Source organism: Aulonocara stuartgranti, assembly GCF_965226115.1.
Source record: "Aulonocara stuartgranti genome assembly, chromosome: 12".
Taxonomy (NCBI): Eukaryota; Metazoa; Chordata; class Actinopteri; order Cichliformes; family Cichlidae; genus Aulonocara; species Aulonocara stuartgranti.
The window spans coordinates 26,509,134-26,532,243 of NC_138948.1; the positions used below are offsets into that span (position 1 = coordinate 26,509,134).

Genomic DNA, 23,110 nt, shown 5'->3' on the forward strand with positions numbered 1-23,110 from the left:
CTGGGAGTCATTTGAGTTTGACATCCATATCAAAACCCAAACATTTGCATGCTGATGATTGTCTTTGCCACAAGAAGCAAAATCCTGACTGTTTATTTATCATTTGTCTACCTTCCTTATTCTAGGCTGCCAAGAAATAAGCACACACAGTTGTGCTTCCCTCACTTCAGAGGACATTACAGGGTTGGTAGGTAGGTCTTCCTGATACTACTGTAAACAGACTTCTGACAGTTATTTATATGATTAAATATTGTTAAATATGAAGCAACAACACTGAATGACCCACACAGAAGCAGATGTCAGCGGTGCCCTATGCTCTTCCATCCTTGTTGTCTCTGGACCTCCAGTAGCATGGTCAGGAACAGGGGGGTCACAAGGTGTTTCCCTTCTCTCCTTTTCAGGACCCCGGACCACCCTCTTACCCATCCTCTGGCTCCCCACCACATTGTGTGTGTTTGTGTGTCAGTGGACAAAACAGCAAGCACCACAGGATGTGCTATAATAGGACAGTTTGTCTCTCCAGCTGAGATGCTTCTCTCCAACTTTTGTTTTATTGTTGCTCAAGACAGTCCACTTAATTGGTATACACTGTGATGGTTATTAGAAATGTATATATACACACAAATAAGTGACATACCTTTCCTGATATTTTTTTGTAAAGTAGGATCTGAAAACTATGTCAGAGCAGCAGCTTTATGATGAAATGTGAACCTATGTCAAACAGGAGACATCTAAGACAAGTGATGTTTGGATAAATTGTGCAGGTGACAATTAGGATTTATGTGTCACCTGCATTCACAGGGAAAATCGGGATGTCGTGCAGAAATGTGGAACACAATAGCAGGGGTGGAAATAGAGAAGCGGGAGATGAGTCTAATGATAGAGAGGATGCAATGGAAGAAATGAAGGGACAAAGGACAAGGCTGAAAAGAGGATAGACAATTTTCTCTTTGCAGCTGACTTAATGACAGGGATTAGGAGCCAGGGTAACTGCTGGGATCTCAGGGCTCTGCTAGACTCCAGCCTGGCCCTCCCATCATCCCAGGGGATCTGCAGGAATCTGACTCCATTTGGCCGAAAATCTCCTGACAAAACAACAAGCCTGTGGCTCAATTAGGAGGAAATTAGCCTGCTTCACCCCCTCTGGCACAATTGATTCACTGCTTCTTCCCTGCCTTGGGTAATGTTAGTGTTAATATGATATGCAACACGAAACAGTTCAGACAAATTTGTTATTGCCTTATAGTTTGTTTGCAATCAGGTACTGTGCTTAATTTTACAATGGGAGAAGTATTCTTAAGTCAAAAGAAATGTCTGGCTCAACGCCTTGTCAGGTCCAAATATCATTACTGCCTGTTTTCTTTAAAATTGGAGAACCGAAACCCAAATCCTGTGCCTATTACGAAAAGCTGAAACCTAAACAGTGTCCCATGTGAAAACCAGGTGCTTTGCAGACTTTCCACCCAAAGCCCCACAAAGTCTGTGTGGAACTTCTGTCTGTTATTTGATAATTTCCTTCAGGACTGGAATGAAAGACCTGTAACAGACCTGACTGGCAGTGAGAAACCCCAGTGTTATCCTGACAAAAATAATTACTGAGTAAAATGCTTCAGTTCTCAATTTTTTACACACTAATTACTCTTTTGCAGTTTATTGGCCTGAAAATGTGGTCTTAGCAGCAGGGCATAAAGAGAGGTTTATGCTGAAAGTCTAACCAAAAACTGGAAATCTTCCAGGGAAATGGTAAAAGACTCTTTAAATCAAAAAACATAAAAAAAACAAGCAAACCAAAAAAATCCAAAATAGGTAGCAAGCTTTTCCCACCCAGCAGTAACACACTGTTCTCTGAAGATTTAATCTAAAATAAGCCGCAAGATTTCATCACAGAACAAGACCCATGTTCCTATTTTCTTAATATTAGAGAAAAATGTCACAATGTCAGGAAAACTATTTTTTAAAAAGCTCTTTCAAATAGCAATTTTAATTGCTATGTAGAAGGTTCAATGGTCATCCTAGGTAAGACAAACAAAGTGTAAGGGCAACCGCACTTAATTCAAACACAAAGATGTATGCCCCAAATGCTGACTGGCCAATATTCCATGTAACTTTGTTACATGAGTACAAAGTAAAATGTTGAATTTAATGATATCTGCTCAAATAAAATCGACCTGGTTGGTATACATTCAGTTTCTACCAACCAAGTTTCCTTAAAAATTAAGTATTTGAATAAATAACCCTTTGATTTGATATATTTCAGTTGTATTTTACTCATAATTATTGCTTTGTTATAACTGCTTAACTTTCCTATCAAACCCCACGAACAGATTTCAGCACTCCCGCCACTGTTAAAACCTCAGAGTATCTATGAGCGGCGACAGTGCGGCGGAGGCACTGCTCTTTTCACCATCTGTCAGCTGTTTGACTGACAGCAACAAACTGTAAATCAGTCACCTCCGAGATTGAGTCCTGGCCCCCCTCTCTGTTCAGAGCAAACAAACCATAGGGTGCGTATTCAAACTACCAGTGCACCATCCTTTTACACACATCATGTGGTGCAGGTGAGTCAAAAATGAGAGTGTGTAACTGTTACAGAGAATTTCATAACTGGAACTTTTTGCGCTACAAACCTGCCATAGTTTACCATTGCTAGTGTAGGGATATATGCAGATATCAAAGTGATGGGCTAAAAGAAGCCAGATTAGAGCATCAAAGTGAAGTTGCTTCAAAGCTGCCGAGCACATCAGTGCAAATTACATTAGAAAAGCCAGCTACTGTTGTTTTGTGCTGAAACATGTATGTGCATTTGTCCTTGACCACATCCCTTCCCTACTTGACACAGAGTTATTGTCAGGACAAACCTGTTCTGAGGTTGTTTGCACTCGCAGCTTGTGCTGCCGCCACAAGCCACGGTTCCTCTTAAAAATCCGACAACTGCTTTAAGCAGCCAAACAATAAAAACGACCTTTAAACTCTGTCCACAACTTTGATGTGCAATCACAAGGTTAGAGGAGGGGGCAGAGCGGGAGTAAAAACATCCTTCGACTTGCCTTAATTGTTTCAGCATCTGTTCCGCTGTTGCTATCACGCGGGCTGAAAACACAACTGAAAACACACATTCAAAGTTTCCACTCAGTCCATTTCCTTTAATCAAGCTGACCTCGCAGTGACTGATTGCCACACCAAACCTTGGCCTTGTCTTGGCTGTCTCTTCATCTCTGCTGACTTTACAATTTATGTTGAAGTCTGTAAGGGGTCCACTTAATAGCACTATTCTTTTCTCTTAAACAAACAGCGGATAATGATATTATCTCATTACCACTAATGATTATTATGATGCAATGTGACTGGAGGAAGAAGGAGAACATGTGTCTGAAGTAGGAATAGGACATCAGGGACAACTGTGTTTGAATAAGTGTTATAGGCCAGAGTGCATAAATAAAATAATGAAATGAGACCAACTGGCTGTGGAACGTGGCCTAGCCATTATACATGTACTTCAGGTTTCTAAAAGAGGAAGTGGGACACTGTTTAAACACAAAAGGTCCAGATGTGAGGCCCTGTGAAACACATCTCACTGTTTGCGCAGTGCTGAATGCTGACAAATTGGTCTTTAATGGTCCCAGAACAGGTCTAAAGTCAATGCCAAAGCCATGTGTCACTCTTCTGAGCCCTGTGTGTGTGTGAAGGCCAACTGGTTTCAAGAAGAAGCTGAGACTCAAAGAAAATATTTGGACAAAGCCGTGCACTATTTCAGCTTCCAAAATGGGTTGATCCACATTCTTTGCACTCAGCACATGTTGGTGCACTTCATCTCACTCGAGGATTGAGGGCTTTGAAAAACACAGCTGAGGGGTTTATAAAGACTTTATGTATCAATAATGACTAGAGACAGACCTGGCCTTGGGCATGAGTAGTAGCTGCTTGGGGCTCGCACACCAGCAGGAGGCCCTCAAGAGCACTTCAAATAGTAATCGTACAAGAAAATGCACAATATATCGATAAATGTGTTAATTGACTGACAATGTAATAGAAGCTACTTTTGGCTTCTCCCTTATTCGCAAGATATCACCACACCAGCTAGCGTTGCATATTTGATTTGGTACATTTTAATACCCGTTGCCTATTTACTTCCCCAAGGAATCTGTGTTCACGTCTTTTCCTATTCCTGGTGAACTTTGCTTTACCTTTCTTTCCTTTCCCAATCAGCTTGCCAACCAATCAACACTTGACACATGCTATGGTTGCATAGGTTGAAAACCCTTCTCCATAGGCTCTCTGTAGGCCAGGGGTGTCCAACTTCAGGCCTCAAGCGGAGGTGTCCTGCAGGTTTTGGGTATCACCAATGTTCCCTCTAAGCTGTGCGCGTGCGCAATTGCGCACTGCTGGCACGGTCTCTGCGCACAGAAAATCTGTGTTGCGCACAAAAACAAAAATCCAACCTGAATTGAAATTAAAATTAAAACTTTAACAATTCTGTTTTGCAGTGTTAGTCAGTAAGTGACTGGCTGCTCCCGTATGGGATTACAACGATGCCACCTTATCCCATAGTCCAGCCAATGATGCGATTCACATTCGTATATACGCAGCAAATCAACGTGGTTAACAGGCGTCCTTATGTGCCGACACCGGTGTTTTAGCTAGCAAAGCGGCGTGGCTGATGTGGAATGAAGCCACGTTAATGACAACGTGTACAACCATTGGAGATGTGAGGAGGACAGACGGAACAACTGACGGAAAAAGTCATAACCAGAGTTATGATAAAAATATATGCAATGTTTGGTTTTCTTCCTGAATACTATCTTTGTTTATATTTACTGCAGGAAGAAACGGTAAAAACTGCGTTTTATAAGGAAAACGCTCGAAAGCACTCTCCGCCTGTGAGCAAAAAACAAAAACAAAAAACCCACCCTTTCCTATTGGTGGAAAAATGTACCATGTTGACCAATCAAAAAATGATATGGCAACATCGCACTTAGTTGTTTAGGAATGGGGGGACGTTTTAGGAGTGACGGCGGTGTTTTGAGATGTGAGAGATTTGCAACGTTTAGCGTGTAGTGTGGTCAGTAGTTTTGTTGTGTGTGTCAGAGCAATGAGGCATCTACTGAATGTTACAGGTGTTACAGGAGTGATACATCTCCTGTTGTCAGGCCTGCAGGTATCAGACTGTTGTTCTCCTTTATCTCATAGTGCACATAAATTATTTTTTGGAGTGGCACAAATAATTTGTGTGGCATCAAATTTGATGCAGAACAGCTGATTGTTCTGTAAATAGTTTGAAATGTTTATTTTAAAAAAACGCCTTGGCTGTATTTTTAGGTAAACAGCTGCAAAAAACTTTGTTGTTTGCATAACTCAGTTACTTTTTTGAAGAAGTAACTATATGATTAATTGCCCAATATTGGTCATTATATTCTGTATTTTGCAGACAGAGAGTTACAGACTCTCTCCCAGACCACAGACTCATACTCATAATACAAGTCAGAGCTTTATATAAAAAAAAGGGGGAAAAAAAGAAAGTTGTGTTTTCAAAATTGGAGTTCAAGTTATTTTTACTTCCAATAGTGTTAACATACTACACAGGACATGAACAAGATTTTTTTAATTTTCATTGTAAGTGGGCTAAAAAAGTTAATTAAAACTAGTCGAACATAAATTTAAATGCTGTAATTTGATTATTTTAATAAACTATGTAACTTGGATGGATTCGATGCTGGCATGACCACAGCGCACACGTCTGCTGTTGCTCACAGTGGTCCAAGGGACCGCTCAGGGAGTTTGTGTGTTCGCTCAGACACGTGAAAAATTTGAGGGAACAAAGAAATTCTGCTTAGGGCTACGTAAACTCTTGGGGCAGCTGTGATTAGAGAAGACCCTTTTTGACTTCCAAACAAAGGTCATAGAGACATTTATAGATTCAACTGCCTATTAAAAGTTCATAATTTGGATCAGCATTCATAACAGTGGCCCAATCCTTTGAGCTAACAGGATGTTATGTGGCAGTATCTCTTTCAAAGCAGGATCTTGGGTATCATAGTGGCCACAATGCCAACATATGTGCTGGCTGGCAAAAAGGCCTGTGCTCGTATCAAGCGTTCATTCAGCTATGATTAATCTGAAACTAAACGCTGCAGACTACACTCCCACCATAACACAGATCTTTTCTAAAAGGCTTTAATAGTCACTCTCCCAGCAGGTGTATGCCAATGGATGAGTTACACCAAAAATCAGCTACTGTAGAGTTACTATGATGGGGAAAACTATCCATGTACTTCAAAACAGTTTATTTTTTGCACCAGTCTGTAAAACGACTTTAATTACTGTAATGTTTTTCATTTTTATATTAACCTCCTAAGACCCAAACTCTTTCATTGCATGCATTTTTAATTTCTGTTTGCTATTTGGGACGATTGGGACCCGATGAATGTAAAAACAAAGAATTACTTGCAAAATTTTGTATTTTGGTCTAGACAACCCAAAATGTGATGCCCACATATGTGGACGCCAGGTCCTAGGAGGTAAAGGTTGCTGCTTGGCTAACACTGTGTCACAGTGCCCTGTTTAAAAGTCTAAATTTAAGGAATCATTTTAACTATAGTTTGGGCCAGTAGATAATTTTTAAACATTTTTTTCATTTAACAACTTATTCTTTTTTGTAGTTACAACATTGAATTCTTTGGGCTGCAAAATACTGTCTTACTATAATCACATTACAGTTGTTTTCTAATGCAGTAGTGTACTAAATTCAGTCATGATTAACATTTACCAAGCAAACAATTATGTCGTTACTTGTAAGTTCTTTGGTTATCTGCAAGATTGGCAGCTAGAAAAAAAGCCCTGTGTAATCTGCTGACCTCAGTTCATGTGCAGACAACAACTACAATGCAATGTACAACTTGAGGACTGGACATTTGGATACTATCTTTATTTTTACTGCACAAAAGGAAAACAATGTGGCGACAGAGTCTAAACTACACTCGACCCAGAAACGACTATCTACTGCTGCTGATGTTTGCATGGACTCTATGCAAACATCTGCAAAAACAGCATGATAACACAATGCCAGCTGAGGAAGAGCCAGTGCTACAGCAATGCAGCCTAGGCTTGATTTTCAACAGGTAAAAGTGTAAATAAGCAGTAATGTGACAAGTATGTAACGGAGTAATTAGGTAATAAAATGGCAAAATAAATTACTTTTTTAAAGTACCAACTCCAAGACCATGTGATTATATAACTATGACTATTACCAAGTGAATGACTGCCATAGTTTACTCTTTTTTTCACTTGCCTTTGAGTGTGAACATATGGTGGGATGAGACACTGAAAAAGTTGCTTTGGTTCATATACTGTGGCCACTGGTCATATGTACATGGGTGTGAATATGTTGAATATCCTCAAAGCTTGCTTGCAACATGAAAACATTTTTTTAACAGGTTAGCCTATTAACATTTTCTTATTAGCACTAACATGGCTGAGATTAATAGGAATGCCATTAGTTTTGCAGATATTAGGACATGAAACAAAGTACTGGATGTCATATTTTGATGTCACGATGTTAACAGATGAAAGGTCATTAGGAATCAATGCTGAGACAATTCACTATAAAACGATAGAGGACCAAGTCGGGGGATCACCAGAGTCACTGCAATTTATCCTTTGATGTTCATGACTGCATGTGGATGTAACAAGAATCCGTCAAATAATCCAGATTAAAGTGTACAAATAGTGTACAGTGCTATTCCTACACAATTCCACAATTTAGGCTGCTACACTCTATTGTTAACCAGTCTCTTCCTTCTGTTGCTGTGAAGGAGTGGAAAGTTTGTGACAATGCCATCCTTCACCTAGTAAGCCTCTGACGACAATGCTGTATTTACACTTTTACTCTTTGATGTCTAAATATCTACATCGGCACCATGATTTGAGAGTGTTTACACTGTACTACACAAAGAGGAGGTGCGGGGAACACTAAAACAGGAAAAACAGTCAACATCACCCATGGTAGTGGACTGACACTCGATGCATGCGATGGATGAGGATGGTTTGGCCTGGGCGTAGGGTTCACCGGCTCAGCCCTTCCTGCCTTTGTTGGTCTTTGTTTAGGGTGGTGTAACCAGGGGTGCTCTTGTGCCTGACCCTTGCTCTACACGTCTGTCCTGAAAGATCAGCGTCTACTTTGCATTTCAATGTCAGCAAATGTTTAATGCATTTACTTGCAAATTGAGCAGAAAGGAACATACCTGCTTTCATGAATATCATGGAAAATGGATGTTTTTCTTAACAGCAGGTAAACGACGGTACCACCCCGAGGGCCTTTAGGACAATGGTTGGGAGGGCAAGTCTAAACCTGCTCACTTACGTTCCATTCACGTAGGTAAGGTTAGTCCTGTGAAGACCTCAGGCTTTACAAAACAGGATTAAAACGTGTTGAGCGATACACACACATATCTGATAAACAGCAACAACAAATTACCTAATTACAACACTCAGTTATGATGAACTAACAAAGTTTAGTGCTTTGTGATCACACTAAAGCTGCATAAATTAAAGGGCTGGAGGTCTCTCTTCCTCCCATCTGCGCAAGTGTGACTCCATGGGTCCTTGCAGAGGGCAGGAAGCTGCTTGACAGCAAGCTCAAGGTCAGAGAGTTTGAGAAGAGTAAGGAGAAAGGAGGACAGGAGGACACTCTTTTCAGGGATAATCTCTGAAACTAAAACGCACTGAGGCAAGCTTTAACGTGCCCAAAAAGCAAATAGCTCTTAGCATTCCAATAAGGCAGACACATCACTCTTTTCATAGGCAGAGCAAATGGCGACTCATCACCATGAACTGCAGGAGAGAAGCATCACCTGTCAGAGGTAAAAAAGCCTTTTGGTCATGACACAAAGTGCATGGCACATTCTCACAGGACAGATGCTTCCAAAAGACACACAAGACAAGGCTCTTTAAGCAGCACTGAGCAATACATGCTAGCTAAGGTAATAATTTTGCAACATTAGCAAGCAAATTTCAACAGGAAACTTGTGGTAATTAAGATAAGATCGTGATCATCTTGCGGATCCTTATCTTGGTCTGACTTCCTCCTTGCATAATGCACAAGAAGCTTCCAAACAAACAAAACGTGGCATTACTGTTCCAGTCTAATTCTTGATAACAAAGCAAACATGTCCAAGTCCCAAAGTATCAAGCTCTCGCTTTAAGAAGGGTAGGAATTTTACACATAATGCAATGGGAAATCGGCAAGTCGTGCATTCCCAAAATAGGTCTTTGGTAATTGTTTTCAAGGCAATCAAGCTCTGGACTACTGTATTGTTCAAAGAGGTCATTTGGCAGCAGGCCTATAAATCATATTCTGGTTAGTGAAAAGTAGACAGTCTGCTGATTTTCTTCGCAGAAAATGAGGGAGAATCCAATTGTTTTTCACCTCCTTCCCCCTCTCCCTCTGTGGCTATCAATGGGTCTCTGGAGGAGTACTTGTTTCCGTAAACGTGATGGGGAGATGTTTCCTGTGGCAGGTCTGTCCGCTGCTGATTAGACCACATCCATCAACCAGACCTCCGTAGAGGGGAGAATTAGGGCACTGGTCAAATCTGTGCCCCAGGCTGGACCAGCATGAAACAAAGTCACAACTGATCCACACCCTGCTCCTCTACCTGGACAATATGAATGGTTAACCACTCACTTCCCTCGTATTTTAAGTAAGATGATTCACTGATTCAAATTTGGATGTCAGTGTCAGCAAACACAATAAACAATATGGGAACGTGAGCCAAGATTTCTTATTTAGGTATAATTTGACACATGTTCAAGTGATTCTTCATCATTCTGTCAGGTATTTTGTACCAAATTAAATTTGCAATATCTGCTGAAAATCACATACATATGCATCACCTGATCATCACATGTCGCATCTTACCGGCAATGGTTTATTGCCATGAAGATGAAAAAAGTTAGACACAGGCTGCCATGCATGCCCCTTGCTGTGTCAAGATATTTGTCTCCCCAAGTCATCATAACTTTCTTCGGCCTCCAGTGTAAAGAGTAAACAGGAGGTAGTGAAATATCCTTTTTGGGCAAACAGAGGAAACCAAACAGAGTCTGGAGACTGAACTCTTCTGTGGTCAACTGGCCAACAGGGACGCAGTGTTGTTACGTCTGAGAAACTGTGTTACGCCTAAAGTCTATTGTGCTGTATATTGTTTATGGATAGATGTCAAAAACAGCATGGCCCCGCATGGGACTCAAAGTTTCCCCTTGCGATGGCACTCTTAGGCGCCATTAATAAAAACGAGAAAACCCAGTGGTAATCTGTTCATGACATCAAAGCAAAAGCAAAATATTTTTTTCATTAAAGGGAACACAAAGGATGCAAATGTCTCAGATGGGGAGGTTATCCTCAGGACAGGGGAAAAAAATCTCAGAGGTGATAAATTATGCTTGCATGCCCAAAAAGGACCTGTGCTTTTTTATGTTTGGTCTTTAAATCAGCAGATACTGATGTTTATTAATACAAACAGATATGTAGATTTCTCAGAGTAAAGGCAAGTGAAAACGCCTTTTTACAATGCAAACTCCGAACTGACCACATTGCAAAGAATTTAGTAATATTTATGCCAGATTTTGACTTTAGAAACTGAGGCCTTTCAGGACCCCTACCAGGTACTCATTTGTATGAATGTAACATTCCTCAGAGACCGGAAAGTGATAGAGCACCACTGACTGTACTAACATCAACCTGTCACTCTACTGAACCTGAGGCTGAGACTTAGACAATGGCCAGGTCAACAGGTCTACACTGCAATCACTACAGGCTATAGGTTTTATTACTCAGGTTTGACCCCTCACCTTTAAAAGACTGCCTAAATGAGAGCAATAAAAAGGTAGAAGCAACCACAAAACATCAGTCGGTGGACCAATCACAGGAAGACTTTCAATTTTATCATGAGAAAACAGAGCAAGAATTTGCAGTTATATGTGCAGTTCTGCAACGATGTACTTAAAGCTGCTGAGAGATAGCAGCTTTCATGTTTGTTCTAGTATGATAACATTTGTTAATTCAAACCCAAATTCCAGCGTAGGCTCAAGAGAATGTGAAATCAAAAGGCAAAAAAAACCATTGCTGTGAGTGCAAGTAAAGGGAAAATCCATGGTGCCTTATTTCTTAAGAAATCAACATTTCCCTTAAGACATTTCAGTAAATACACTGAATACCAACCTTAACCTCAACCTAGAAAAAAAAGCGAAATGATCAAAATGATAGGAAAGCACAGCTCCTTCAGCCTGCATTTTAAAGTGCCTTCAGGCAAAATACCGAAGCCCTAACATTGCCCCAGATGCATCAGCAGCATCTGCGTGAATATGTGTGAATGCCTTGTAGGTGGTTGTGAAAGTCTGTTGGTGGTTATTCAGGAGAAGTCTTAAAGTTTTGAGGAGTTATCATTTGTAACCACTTCTAGGCCAATTCATCTGGTTGATAATACTATTCAAAGGATATGTGAATACCAGCTTTGATCAGCTGGTATTCTGAAATAGAAAGAAAATCTCTTATGACACTGCTCTTGACATCAGTAACGTTAGTTCTTTAAAATTCTGTTCAAATCAGTTTTATTTATACAGCATCAAATCACAACAACAGCCGCCTCAAGGCACTGTATACTGTAAGATAAAGAACCTAAAAAATTAGAGAGAAAACCCCAACAATAAGATAACCTCCTATGAGCAAGTTGTGATTTTAAGAAAGAAAAAAACCCCTTTAACAGGAAGAAACCTTTGATAGCACTGGCTCAGGGAGGGGCAGCCATCTGACAGAGATTAATAATAACTGATGATTGATGATGATTAAATGCAAAATGATGTATAAACACACAGAGAGTGAAAAGAGATGAATGAAGTAGACACACTCAGTACATCATGGGAATCACCTAGCAGCCCAGGGCTATTACAGTGTTACTAAGCGAGGGTTCAGGGTCGCCTGATCCAGCCCTAAGTATAAGCTTTATCAAAAAAGCTTAATCTTAAAAGTAGAGAGGATATCTTTCTCCCAAGTCATGGCTAAAAGCTGATTAAAAACAAGCAAATTATGAGTCAAAACAGTGAATCAGCACACTGGATGAACTTGGCTTTTTGGGTTTGGAGTTGTTAAGCAGCTGAGAAATGATAACGGCTTCCAAACACATCTTGCTGCTCTGGCATAGGAAAAGGGGACAGAGGAACTCAGACCTTCACAGCTGCTCAGCTAAAAGGGGAAATGAGAGACACACTTAGAAAGATTTATAGTCTTCATAACAAATTTCACAGGAAGGATTACAGCATTATATTGTAAGTGTGGATATAGTAGAGGAGAAGCAGCCAGCACTTGGCCCGGCCGGGCACCGTTCTGTTAATAGCTTGGCCACTACTGTGGCTATTGTTCAGGAGACACTACACCGATCAGACTCCTCTCTGAGTCAGAAGCAAGTCTCAAAGGCAGACACTGAAACTTCCTTCTGCCATCCAGCTGCTGCCTGTCATTACTGGGAGCCTCTGAAGTTACAGCCAGCTGCTTCTGCAGATCAGCCCATATATTCTCACTATAGCCATCTATACAGCATTCAATTGCACACAAATGTAAAAAGAAAAAAAACATTTCTATGATGGACATTTTTTAAAATTGCTAAACAAGCTGCCCGGAGGGAGCTCAGCTCACAAAAACAACATGATCAAAAATCTGATACTGTCATAAAATACTGCACAGATGTATCCTCATGATGCACACTAACTCTGTTTGTACATTTGGCCTCCCTCTGCATAACTACGGAGGTTTTCCACATGGTTCTCATTCCACTTCACTATCTATCTGACCAGTATAGTGCATGGACAGACACACCAAATTCCACAGTTAACAAGCACCATGAGGGAGGCTCACTGACTTCTCACACAGGAACATCTTATCACAGTAAATACGACCAGCCCTCAGCTATGTCATTTAATCAGAAAATGACATGCTCTGTTTTGCATGTAGCAACTTTTCAGCAATTCAATGTGCTAAGAGTAAGTGCAGTTAAATGGCTCAAAAACTATCCAGATTCTAGTTAAAAGGCTCGACTGTTACAGTCCAACAACAATGCAGAGACTGCATTGAGTCTTATTGTGCTTCTTCTCTTTTGTTGCTCAGGCGTGGGCTGTCAGATAATATATATTCTTACTGTCATACATTTTGTGAGAGCGGCACAGGCTCAGTAGAAACTGAGGATAGCCAGTGGCGTGACCTGACGCTGGCCCCTGCCCTACGCCCAATCGGAGTGAAGCTCAGTTGAAGGAGTCTTATGCTGACATGACAGCTCCTGCTGGGAGGGAAAGAGATGGGGCCCAGCTCACTTCTAATCCCCACCAGACAAGACTTTGCCAGGCTGGTACCCTGCCTGCAGTGCTGTAGATTCCAACTGTGCACAAGCCCCATGCTTGACCAGAGCTAGCATTGTGCTGTTGAACCTCATAAAGAGGATATATTGTGGTTAATGATGTACTATATAATTGGAGAAAAATGTCTGTGTTATCAAGAAAATATCTGCTCACACTTTGGATGTGAGTTGGTAATTCAGTCACATGCGAAAGAGCAACATGCAGTGACATGCTTCAGATAGCACGCCATTTACATAAAACTTGGAAAGTTGCCTATAGGGCACAATGCCCAAAGCAAATACTGCAGATTTCGGAAGATTTGTTTTAGCAATTATCCTGGCATGCATACGAATACGACATAAAGACTATGGTCAGTCAGTGGTGAACAACTTAACTCCTCGGGCTCTGGTTCTTCAAACACACCCTCTTCCTGTTTTCATAAGAAAAAAAACAGCAGTGGAGAAGAGGAGAGAAACAGCAGGGTGAAGGTGAGACTGAAGTATCATTACTCAACAGTCAGAAGGAGGCCAAAAATCTGTGTAGCTCACTGTGCCTGTCTTAATTGGAGTTGAAATGCAATCCATCAATCCATTTATTTGGTCATTGTTAAATAAAAATGTGAAGCATATTGTCTTTGGCTTAAGCTCAACAAAAACAGGATTTACTGCCTTTTACATATAGATCTTTTTTAAGATTGTGTAGTATTTTATCTTGCCAACAAAGTATGAACACATCACTGTAGATAATGGCTTATTATAGGTAACATTATGACTTCTTTAATACAGTTAGGAATGAGGACGTTAATCAATAATGACCTTTGTAGCAGGACCTATCTTACATGAAGAAAATAGTGGAGTCAAAAGACATTCAAGAGGCCACACAGTAATTTTAACTTTGTAGAGATTGTACTGCTCTCCTTTAATTTATGAATGAAGCTATAAATTCGATTAATTAAAAACAGCCAGGCCAGAGTAAATAAATTCTGGATCTGCTGAATATGGTTATCAGGGCTGACTGATCTCAGATAATGTTCTCTCAACATGAGTAGTGAGTAACAGAAATAAGAAAGGAATCATCCATCCACCCATCCATCCACCCACCCAGCTGGAGTGTATCCCAGCTGTCACTGGGAGAAGGGCAGGGTATACCCTTGACAGGTCGCTAGCCTATTGCACTGTTTACATGATGCAAAATTATCTCAAGGATAAGAGGAAGCTGGGGAAGGATGTCTAAGTCACTCAAATGTGCGTGCATGATAGGACATAAAATCTGAGTCCCAACACACACCAACCAATGTTTAATTATGTTTGGATGTTCTGAGCACATATTTTCCCACATAAAGGCAAAAAAAACCCCACCTCCACTATTAACCACTGGCTTTTATCTATAGGCACATAGGGACCCTAGAGAGCACATCAATAGCGAGTGATTTCCAAAGCAGGGAAAACACTGGGAGATAATTGTGTCAACATGAAAAGCAATGCAGCTTGAAATACATTGACGTAGTTAGTATATCGACGTTAGCTGTGTGGTTTTCAATTACCCACAGTGTGTGGAGTCAAAGGAGGAACCCATCAAAATGTTTTTCACGTTATGCTGTGCCTGTGTTACGAGTCTTTCAGGAAAAACCGACCTCTTTGATGAAGATTATTAGCCCAACTCTTAAAAATCAGAAGATCAGTCATGGTGTGAACCATAAGAGCCATATAATCTTTTCCTGGACCTTGAGACATATCACTACTGTTTTCTCAGTTGTGTGTCCTTGCATTTTTGTTTTTACTGTGGGGAAATCCTGTCCACAGGAGGCTCCTATAGTGTATAACTGTAAACAGAAGCTTGGAGTACAGAACGGCATTCAGCAGTATGAACACAGCCCAGGCTGGTCAAGCTGCTTCTGTCATCAAACAAAGCGGATTCCCTGCTAATATGACTTCCTTAGAGTCCCCTGGATCCTATGCAGTCACTCATAATTACACTTTCAGCAGTTCATCGAACGGCTAACTCTGAAACCAAGTCAACAGATGCAGGCTTCATATCTGCTTCAAAGCAGAAATAAACATGTTAACAGCCATAAAAAGTTTTTTTGTGTTTTGCTTATTTCCACTCTCCCAGCTGTATTTGCACTATAAGCTGTCTGATTTAATTTTTCAGTTAGTCAATTTCATTCTAAGCCTGTCTCTTGCCAAAATTAGCATCACATATAATTTTACATTGAAATATGGATCCAAATGTCACCTTGCTAACTAACCAAGTTGGTTTGCCAGTGCTAGCATTAGGATGTAACTCCTGAGCTGTCATCCAAGTGTGGTCATATCTTTGTTTTAATATACAGTTAATGAATGCATGTGGAGACTGCGGAAACACAGTGCAATTATTCAGGTTACTGCAGAAGATAATAATGCATGATATAAGGTTTTGCACTTTTATCATCTGGATTCTCTTAGTTTCATAAATGCTTGGATTTGCTTGGCTAAAATAGTGAGAGCGAGTGCATATTTCCTTTTCTCCCTCCCCACTATCTGCAGTTGACACTTTCACCTCTGCTAAGAGTTGAGGAGGGCCTCCTCATCTGACCATAGCAGCCTCGTGACATCAGAGTGATACGTAAAGCATGCAGGCCAGATAGCAGAGAAGAGTGGTAGAACCCCAGCTGGAGCATTTCCACTTCACCATCTGAGACGAGGGCTTCTTACAAAGTAGCAACACACACATGGAGCAGCCACCATGGATCCATCCAACCAACACTGGGTTATTCATGCTTGAATGAGCTACTGTATTTTGCACATTCTTGCCCATATATGAATGGAAGTTACAAGAGGCATCTGATGAGAGTTTGCTCAACAGTTCAGAGTTCATGTTTGTGTAACTCTAAGTGGGATTTACAGGAGACTTAACTGTGGCCAATTCTACAAATCCCTCCAAGTATCAGATAGCACACAGCTAAATATAAATGCTTTATTCTCTCAGCTCACTCATATTTGCAAGTGAGCTTGTAAGTCTCTGAAAATAGATGAACCAGTGAGTGATGGAGGCTGGTACCCTTGTCTATTGACTGTTTACTAACCCACACTAACTAACAAGCATTGGATTTCTTTCCAAACTGATGTGCATAAGGTTGTAGTAAGATAGAGGATCTTCTCCAACACAGCAACACCTAGGGCTGTGCGATATGACCAAAATCTCATATCCCGATATAAGACATTTATCGTCCTGACAACGATATAAATCATAAAAATGTAACATTTTCTGCAAATTCTGTGAATCTCGGGCAACTCACATTGCATGAAGTGTTTCCAGCTGAGCGTCCTTTACCTGGAGTTGAGTGTTTTAACCGATGCATGAAACTATACATTTTTAGACATAAGTTGTAACGGCCACCATTTTCTTTCAAAGTTTGAGTCTAAGGTTTATTTTTTAGCACCTAACGGCTCTTTTTTGCTTCTCATCCATAAACACTGCATACTCTTTCCCGTGTTTCAGTTTATTTTGAAAAGTCTCAACAGGATCTTGAGCTTTATTGTGAAAGGTTTACGTGGAAAACAAACAAGCGGACAGCGGAGCCACGCAATGGTTTTACCGTCATTGCTGCTAACGACAACACGTAAAAACAGGTGCTTGTCCATCCGTAGTGTGGTTATATTAAACATAAGAGAAAGAGAGAACTTTAATAAATTAATATAGCCACTACAGTGACCATCAAAACGATGAAAAAATATTGCTGTAAACAGTTTTTGCGACACCACGAAACAAACGATAGCGTAATAGGAAACGATAGACGTTTTTATATCGTTATCCAATATATATCGTTATATCGAACAGCTCTAGCAACACCTCACTTAAAAAAGCCCTGCTTGTCTCTGAACCATTAATGCCATTAAATTTGGATAATAATAAGATAAGATAAGATAGAACTTTATTAATCCCTCGGGTGGGTTCCTCTGGGAAATTCGACTTCCAAAAAGCACAGCAACGACCGAAGTTACAGTTACAATGGCCACTTGTGCATCATGTAATCTTAAAGGAGCTTTCCCATTATACATCTTTCATGAAGCATATCTGTGACTGTTGTGGCAAAACCTCTCTAAGATACACTTATTCCCAGCAGCCCACAGTTAGTTCCATGCCTGTAAGATGTATGTCACCTGTTGTTCACACATCAAACATGTATACCAGGCCTGCTGCTCCGCCTGCGCTTCCTGCGCCTACGTCTTTGATCAATAGTTCTGCGGCCGCCCGTCAGCCGTGCACCAGAGAGAGGGGGCCCATTGTCATCTAATTACAGGCCTGCTACTCTATCCCTGAGCCAGTGCCTGGGTGAGTGTGATTAAAAGTCAGCTGGGGCACGCAGGCGGTTCTTTCAGCTGCAACCAACAGCTTGGTAACACAGCGCAGGCAAACAAAGCTTTTTTCATCACGCACCAGTTGGGCCTGAAATTCTAAACATTATTGGCGGTGACGGTTCTCTCTGATGGGGGTTCACAGAAGTTAGAAGCAACGTGATCAAGCACCTAATTAGTGGTGAAATTGAGAGCACCTGTGACATCTGGAGAGGCTGAAACTGTATCACATGAGTTCATCTTCGGAGCAAAGCGCTAGGACAAAATCCAGAGATGGCGTCACAGGGGGGATAGCGGCCATCTGAGCTAGTGAGGTCATTTGTTAGGAGCCAAAACCACCTTTGTCTTGACTGAGTTTACATGTGTGTGTGTGCACAAAGAAGCCCCACTGAATGCAAATATACGACAAAGAGAAACAACTATTAACAAACAACTGGAGATGAAAGTAAAAAGATGGCACTGATTATGAAGAAACTCAAAATTACATGATAGGACTACAACAAAATGGGGAAAAAGAACCACAAATCACCCACAAGAACCATAAAGAGATAAAACTGTAAAATTTACATATCTATACAAACCTAAATGACTGCAGAGAGACCCTATCACATGCCTCATTTTTAGTGATTTTTTGTCTCCTTAAGATCGGATATGTGCATATAAACTGGAGGTGGAGGAGCCTTTAGCCCAGGGACCCTGTCTGATAGCAAAGATTAGTTAGTTTAGTTTAGGTTTTTTGTTTACAATGCTATAGCAAATCAGTCTTAGATGTTCACAAAGACTGTACCCTATGGGTAGTCTAACATACTGCACTGAATGAAGGAGAACTTTTCCTGAGGGAACGCACAGGAAACGCCTTTCCTTTATTATCTTTCCTGCTGCTATCGCTGGCACTGCCTGCTCGTCTCTGCTCTATTTTCTAATCTCCGCTGTCGCTGTGGCCTTCACGCCCTCCCCACATAACTCCTCGTTCTCAGGGCCCAACTCCCTCATATATCTACCACCCTACAAGGCCAATCTCCTCATGTTACCCTGCAATTTAGTGAAAAGGATCAGATAGCACAAATTAAACGCTTGATATGATGAGAAACTGGAATCACATTTGACCCTCCATTCAGCCTGTTAGGTAATAAAAGCAATGCACTGTATCTACTTGTTAGAGCTCTTTATAATTGTGGTTAAATGGAAAGGGCAAACTTAATCAAGCATTTTTAGACCGCTCATCTGTTTAAGTGTTTCTCTGTGATTTAGAACCAGTCTTTTTCTTCATCTGCAGCAATCGTGTTCTTACATCTATCATGATCTGAGGCCCGGTGCAGATGTAAGTCTGGGGTTGAGTTTAGGTGACAACAGCACACATGCAATCACAGACCACAGCAAGATTTATGATATGGCACAATGGGTTCATATTGATGCATGAATAAAACCTTAGTCGAAGCTCAAAGTCCAGATGTGCTCTTATGTGGCTTCACTGACTCCAGTGAAGTTTCCTGGTCCCAAAGAACAGTTTATTTTCATTACAGTAAAGTTCAAAATGTACTAACTTAACTTCTAGTCAGCAACTAATGCAGCAACGAAGAATCCAATATTTGAAATTTGCAACTAATCCGTCCCTGAAGGGAGGGAGTAGGTTAATGTTTACGTTTGTTTGTTTGTCTGTTTGTTAGCGTCCACAGTTTTCAAAATATCATTTTCAAATTTTGTGTAATGTCAGATACCAATAACAGCTTGAGCTGATTTAATTTTGGTGAAAATCGAGTCAGAGTCAATGATGCCAGCTGTGAAAATCAGTAAAACTATATTATCATTTTTAAACTTCACAACAATAATGCATCAGCAGGGATGATGAGACAGAGTACCGGGCTGTGGTCGACTCCTTTGTCACGTGGTGTGAGCAGAATCATCTGCAGCTCAACGTGGCAAAGACCAAGGAACTGATCGTGGACTTCAGGAAGACCAGGAAACACTTGACCCCTGTTTCAATCCAGGGGGTCAGTGTTGACATTGTGGAGGACTATAAATACCTTGGAGTACACATTGACAATAAACTGGACTGGGCTAAAAACACCACAGCACTTTACAGGAAGGGCCAGAGTCGTCTCTATTTTTTGAGGCGACTGAGGTCCTTCAACATCTGCCAGAAAATGCTGAGGATTTTCTATGAGTCTGTTGAGGCCAGTGCGATCCTCTATGCTGTTGCATGCTGGGGGAGCAGGCTGAGGGTCGCAGATGCCAACAGACTTAATAAACTGATCCGTAAGGCCAGCAATGTTGTGGGGATGGAGCTGGACTCCCTCAAGGTGGTGTCGGAGAGGCGGATGCTGTCCAAGATAAAGACAATGTTGGATAACACCTCCCACCCACTCCATGACATGTTGGTCAGTCACAGGAGCTCGTTCAGTGAGAGACTGAGATTACCGAAAAGCACCACTGAACGACACAGGAAATCATTCCTGCCTGTGGCCATCTCCCTGTACAACGCATCCACTTAACACACTGTTTGCTGCTACAGCTACACATGTTTCTTTTCCAACTATTTATTTATAAGTGACTTATGTATGTATGTATGTATATATATGTATATATTGTACTATTCTTAGTTAGCGTATTGTCTGTCTTGTCTTAATGTTGGTTTAAAATGGAGCACTGTAACAAAAAATAATTTCCCCCAGGGATCAATAAAGTATTCTGATTCTGATTCTGATTCTGAATAAACCAGGCCTTGGGGGACATTAGTACCTAGGTTGGCAAAGCTTTTGACCTTGACCGTCATTGTTAATGCCCAAGGTTAAAGTTGACCTTGAAAAAAAATGTCAAGAAACCATATCAAGTAATATGTCATATTAAAGGGAGAGCGCTGCATAACACTTTTTTAAATTTTTCCAATGATGTCACAATGACACCATAACGGGGTAACGTCATCATATTGTAAAAAACATTATAAAACATCAGTGTTAGTGTAGCCCCTGCTCTTTGGGGGGAGTTGTGCTGTCCAAGTGCTCTTGTGTTATAGTTATGACACTGCTTAACATGACAGAAATCAATAAAAGCAATAAACATAAAAATAAATTCCAAGTAGATTTACTTTAATTCCTGCAATTACTGTTAGTCCTATGCATCAATGAATTATCATCCTATTTTGTACGGCACAAAGAAACCTGTGTCTCTTTGAGTATCCACTTAAAAGATTTGTGTATATACTTCAGAATTTAAAGTTTTGGAACTGGCTGCGCTATTGAACTTTCCTTTATTGCCTTTATTTACATAATAGATTTTATCAACAATCAATCATTCTGAGTCAGAGTCCAGTAAAAACTAACAATATTTTGTGACCACCGGTTCAATCTGGAACTGGCAGCCAGCGGTCTATAACAGCAGTGTTAACAAGTCATACTGCTGTGCTCTGACCCTCCACAGTCATACCCCAACCTTCAGAGGAAGGCGCTTTGTCCACGCAGCTCTGAAACCACAATACACAGTGCTGACACATGAGCTGCTGCTTCATCCCCACAGCTCATTGTAAATAACAGAAAAGCCTAACTACAGCTCTTTCCATGGGAAACAATCCTGCTTTGTATCACTCCATCTGTAGATCTACAGTGCCCAAGTCCTGCACTCCTGTCTTCCTCAGGGCCTGCTCATGTAGAGAGGCCCCGTCAACATTGCTAAACATCAAAATTGCTGGTTAGGTTTATGCTTCCTGCTTTGCAATGCTCAGGTTACTCCTCATCTGGTCTATATAAGAGTGGGTAGCTTGGCTCAAGTATGGGAATCTGCACTGCCTTATTCAGGATGCAGGACAGACTCCAAAACCACAGCACCTTTTAACATATTGTGTCAGAGTCTGATACTACAAGCACCTTTACATGAAATTTACCCCCCAAAAGCAGCTTCCAGGTAAACTTGTTATCAGCGCATCATTTAAAAGTCAGTATTCCTACATTAGTGCATACGTCTTGGGCAATAAAAGCACTATTTAACCACATCAATATATGTATATACCGTTTTTGAAGTAATACTTGTTACTTCTTTTTCAGGGACGTTTTTGCCTATTTCAGCAAGACAATGTCAAACTTCACTGTCTGTCAAACTGCTGAAATCCGACTGTATTGTGCAAAGGTCTTGAGCCAGCCCTCTTTTCATTATATTTTACTTGAAAGCATGGGAAATAAGTGCAGTGATTTATTGAAATGTGCAAACACACATGGAAACACAGTATATCAGGCAAAAACAGAGTTTGAAAATCTTGAAAGTCAATATTTGCTATGACCACATTTATTCTTCAACACAGCCTGAACTCTCCATGGCAAGTGATCACTTATCCCTTTTTTAAGTAGTTTAGAAATAGTTTCCCATGATTCTTGACAGACATTTAAAGCTCTTTTTTGGATTTTTCTGCCTTTTGTTTTGTTCTCTGTAAAAGTGATCACACGCTGCTTCAATAATGTTGATGTCTGGGCTCTGATGAGGACAATCAATGACTGATAGCGTTTCCTTGTGTTCCCTTCTATGCATGTATGCTTTCACTGGATTGGCAGTGTGTTTGGGATCATTGTCACAATGAAAAGTTAAACCACTGCCAATGAGACGTTTCTGAATCGTGGATCATATGATTTTTGGGGATTGTTGCCTTGAGGTAAGTGTTGTTGTAAGTCTCCACCGTGCTTTACAGAAGACTGCAATCATTCACATCTCTCTCCTGATCTCCTCAATAAAAATTAACTACAATTTGAATCAAAGATTTCACAGCCAGAAGAACAAAAAACCTTGTCACCATTCTTCATTGATCTAAAGTTTATTTATTTACTACTTTTGTATTATCTATGTCCCTTTTATTATGATTCTCCAACACTTTCCACGTCCACAAGTCCGATTGGGTCCCTGTGACGTAGTTTGTCACTGAACAGTGAGCGTGAGGGTTTTTTGTGACCATGAGGACTCGTCCACAGACTCATCTGTGGAAATTTTACATTACAATGCACCAACTACACATTAGCCCAGGGAGCGGACTATATTCCAGGCTTCATGCTGACTTGGTGTGGCGTGGTGTAAACATGCAAAAATGTCATGAAGTGAGGTCCTCACCATTAAAGAAGAATCTTAGTGTAAAAAGATCTTCTGTAATTCAAATTGTGCTTGTTTATCTTAACCTGTGTGTGTGTATTTACAGTTTCGGTCCATATTTAATCTGGGTAGGTTTCTTCAGCATGGCTCACTCTTGTGAGAGAGGTTTTAATCTCAATAAGACCACCTATTTAAATAAACAAATAGAAAAGCATGGGGTGTGCAATCACAAGTGTTTTAAGTTAAGGGCTTGTTTCTCCACTGGGCTAAATTGGTGTACAATGTGAGCATTCATGATACAGTAAGGGTCTTTAGAAGAGAGCGTTTAAACA

General features: G+C 40.7%; 1 protein-coding gene across 4 annotated transcripts in view; it reads right to left on the reverse strand.

Moving 5' to 3' along the window:
• The window catches only part of aplnra (apelin receptor a), a 52,285-nt gene that overhangs the window by 24,215 nt on the left and 4,960 nt on the right, over positions 1-23,110 (reverse strand). The window contains exon 1 of one of the 4 annotated variants that reach the window (XM_082553869.1): positions 7,994-8,039. The exons of the other annotated variants lie outside the window; for them this stretch is intronic. Coding sequence (XP_082409995.1) covers positions 7,994-8,022 — 29 coding nt within the window. The 5' untranslated portion in view covers positions 8,023-8,039. Of the gene's footprint in view, positions 1-7,993; positions 8,040-23,110 lie in introns of those variants that run through there. 4 annotated transcript variants of the gene reach the window in all.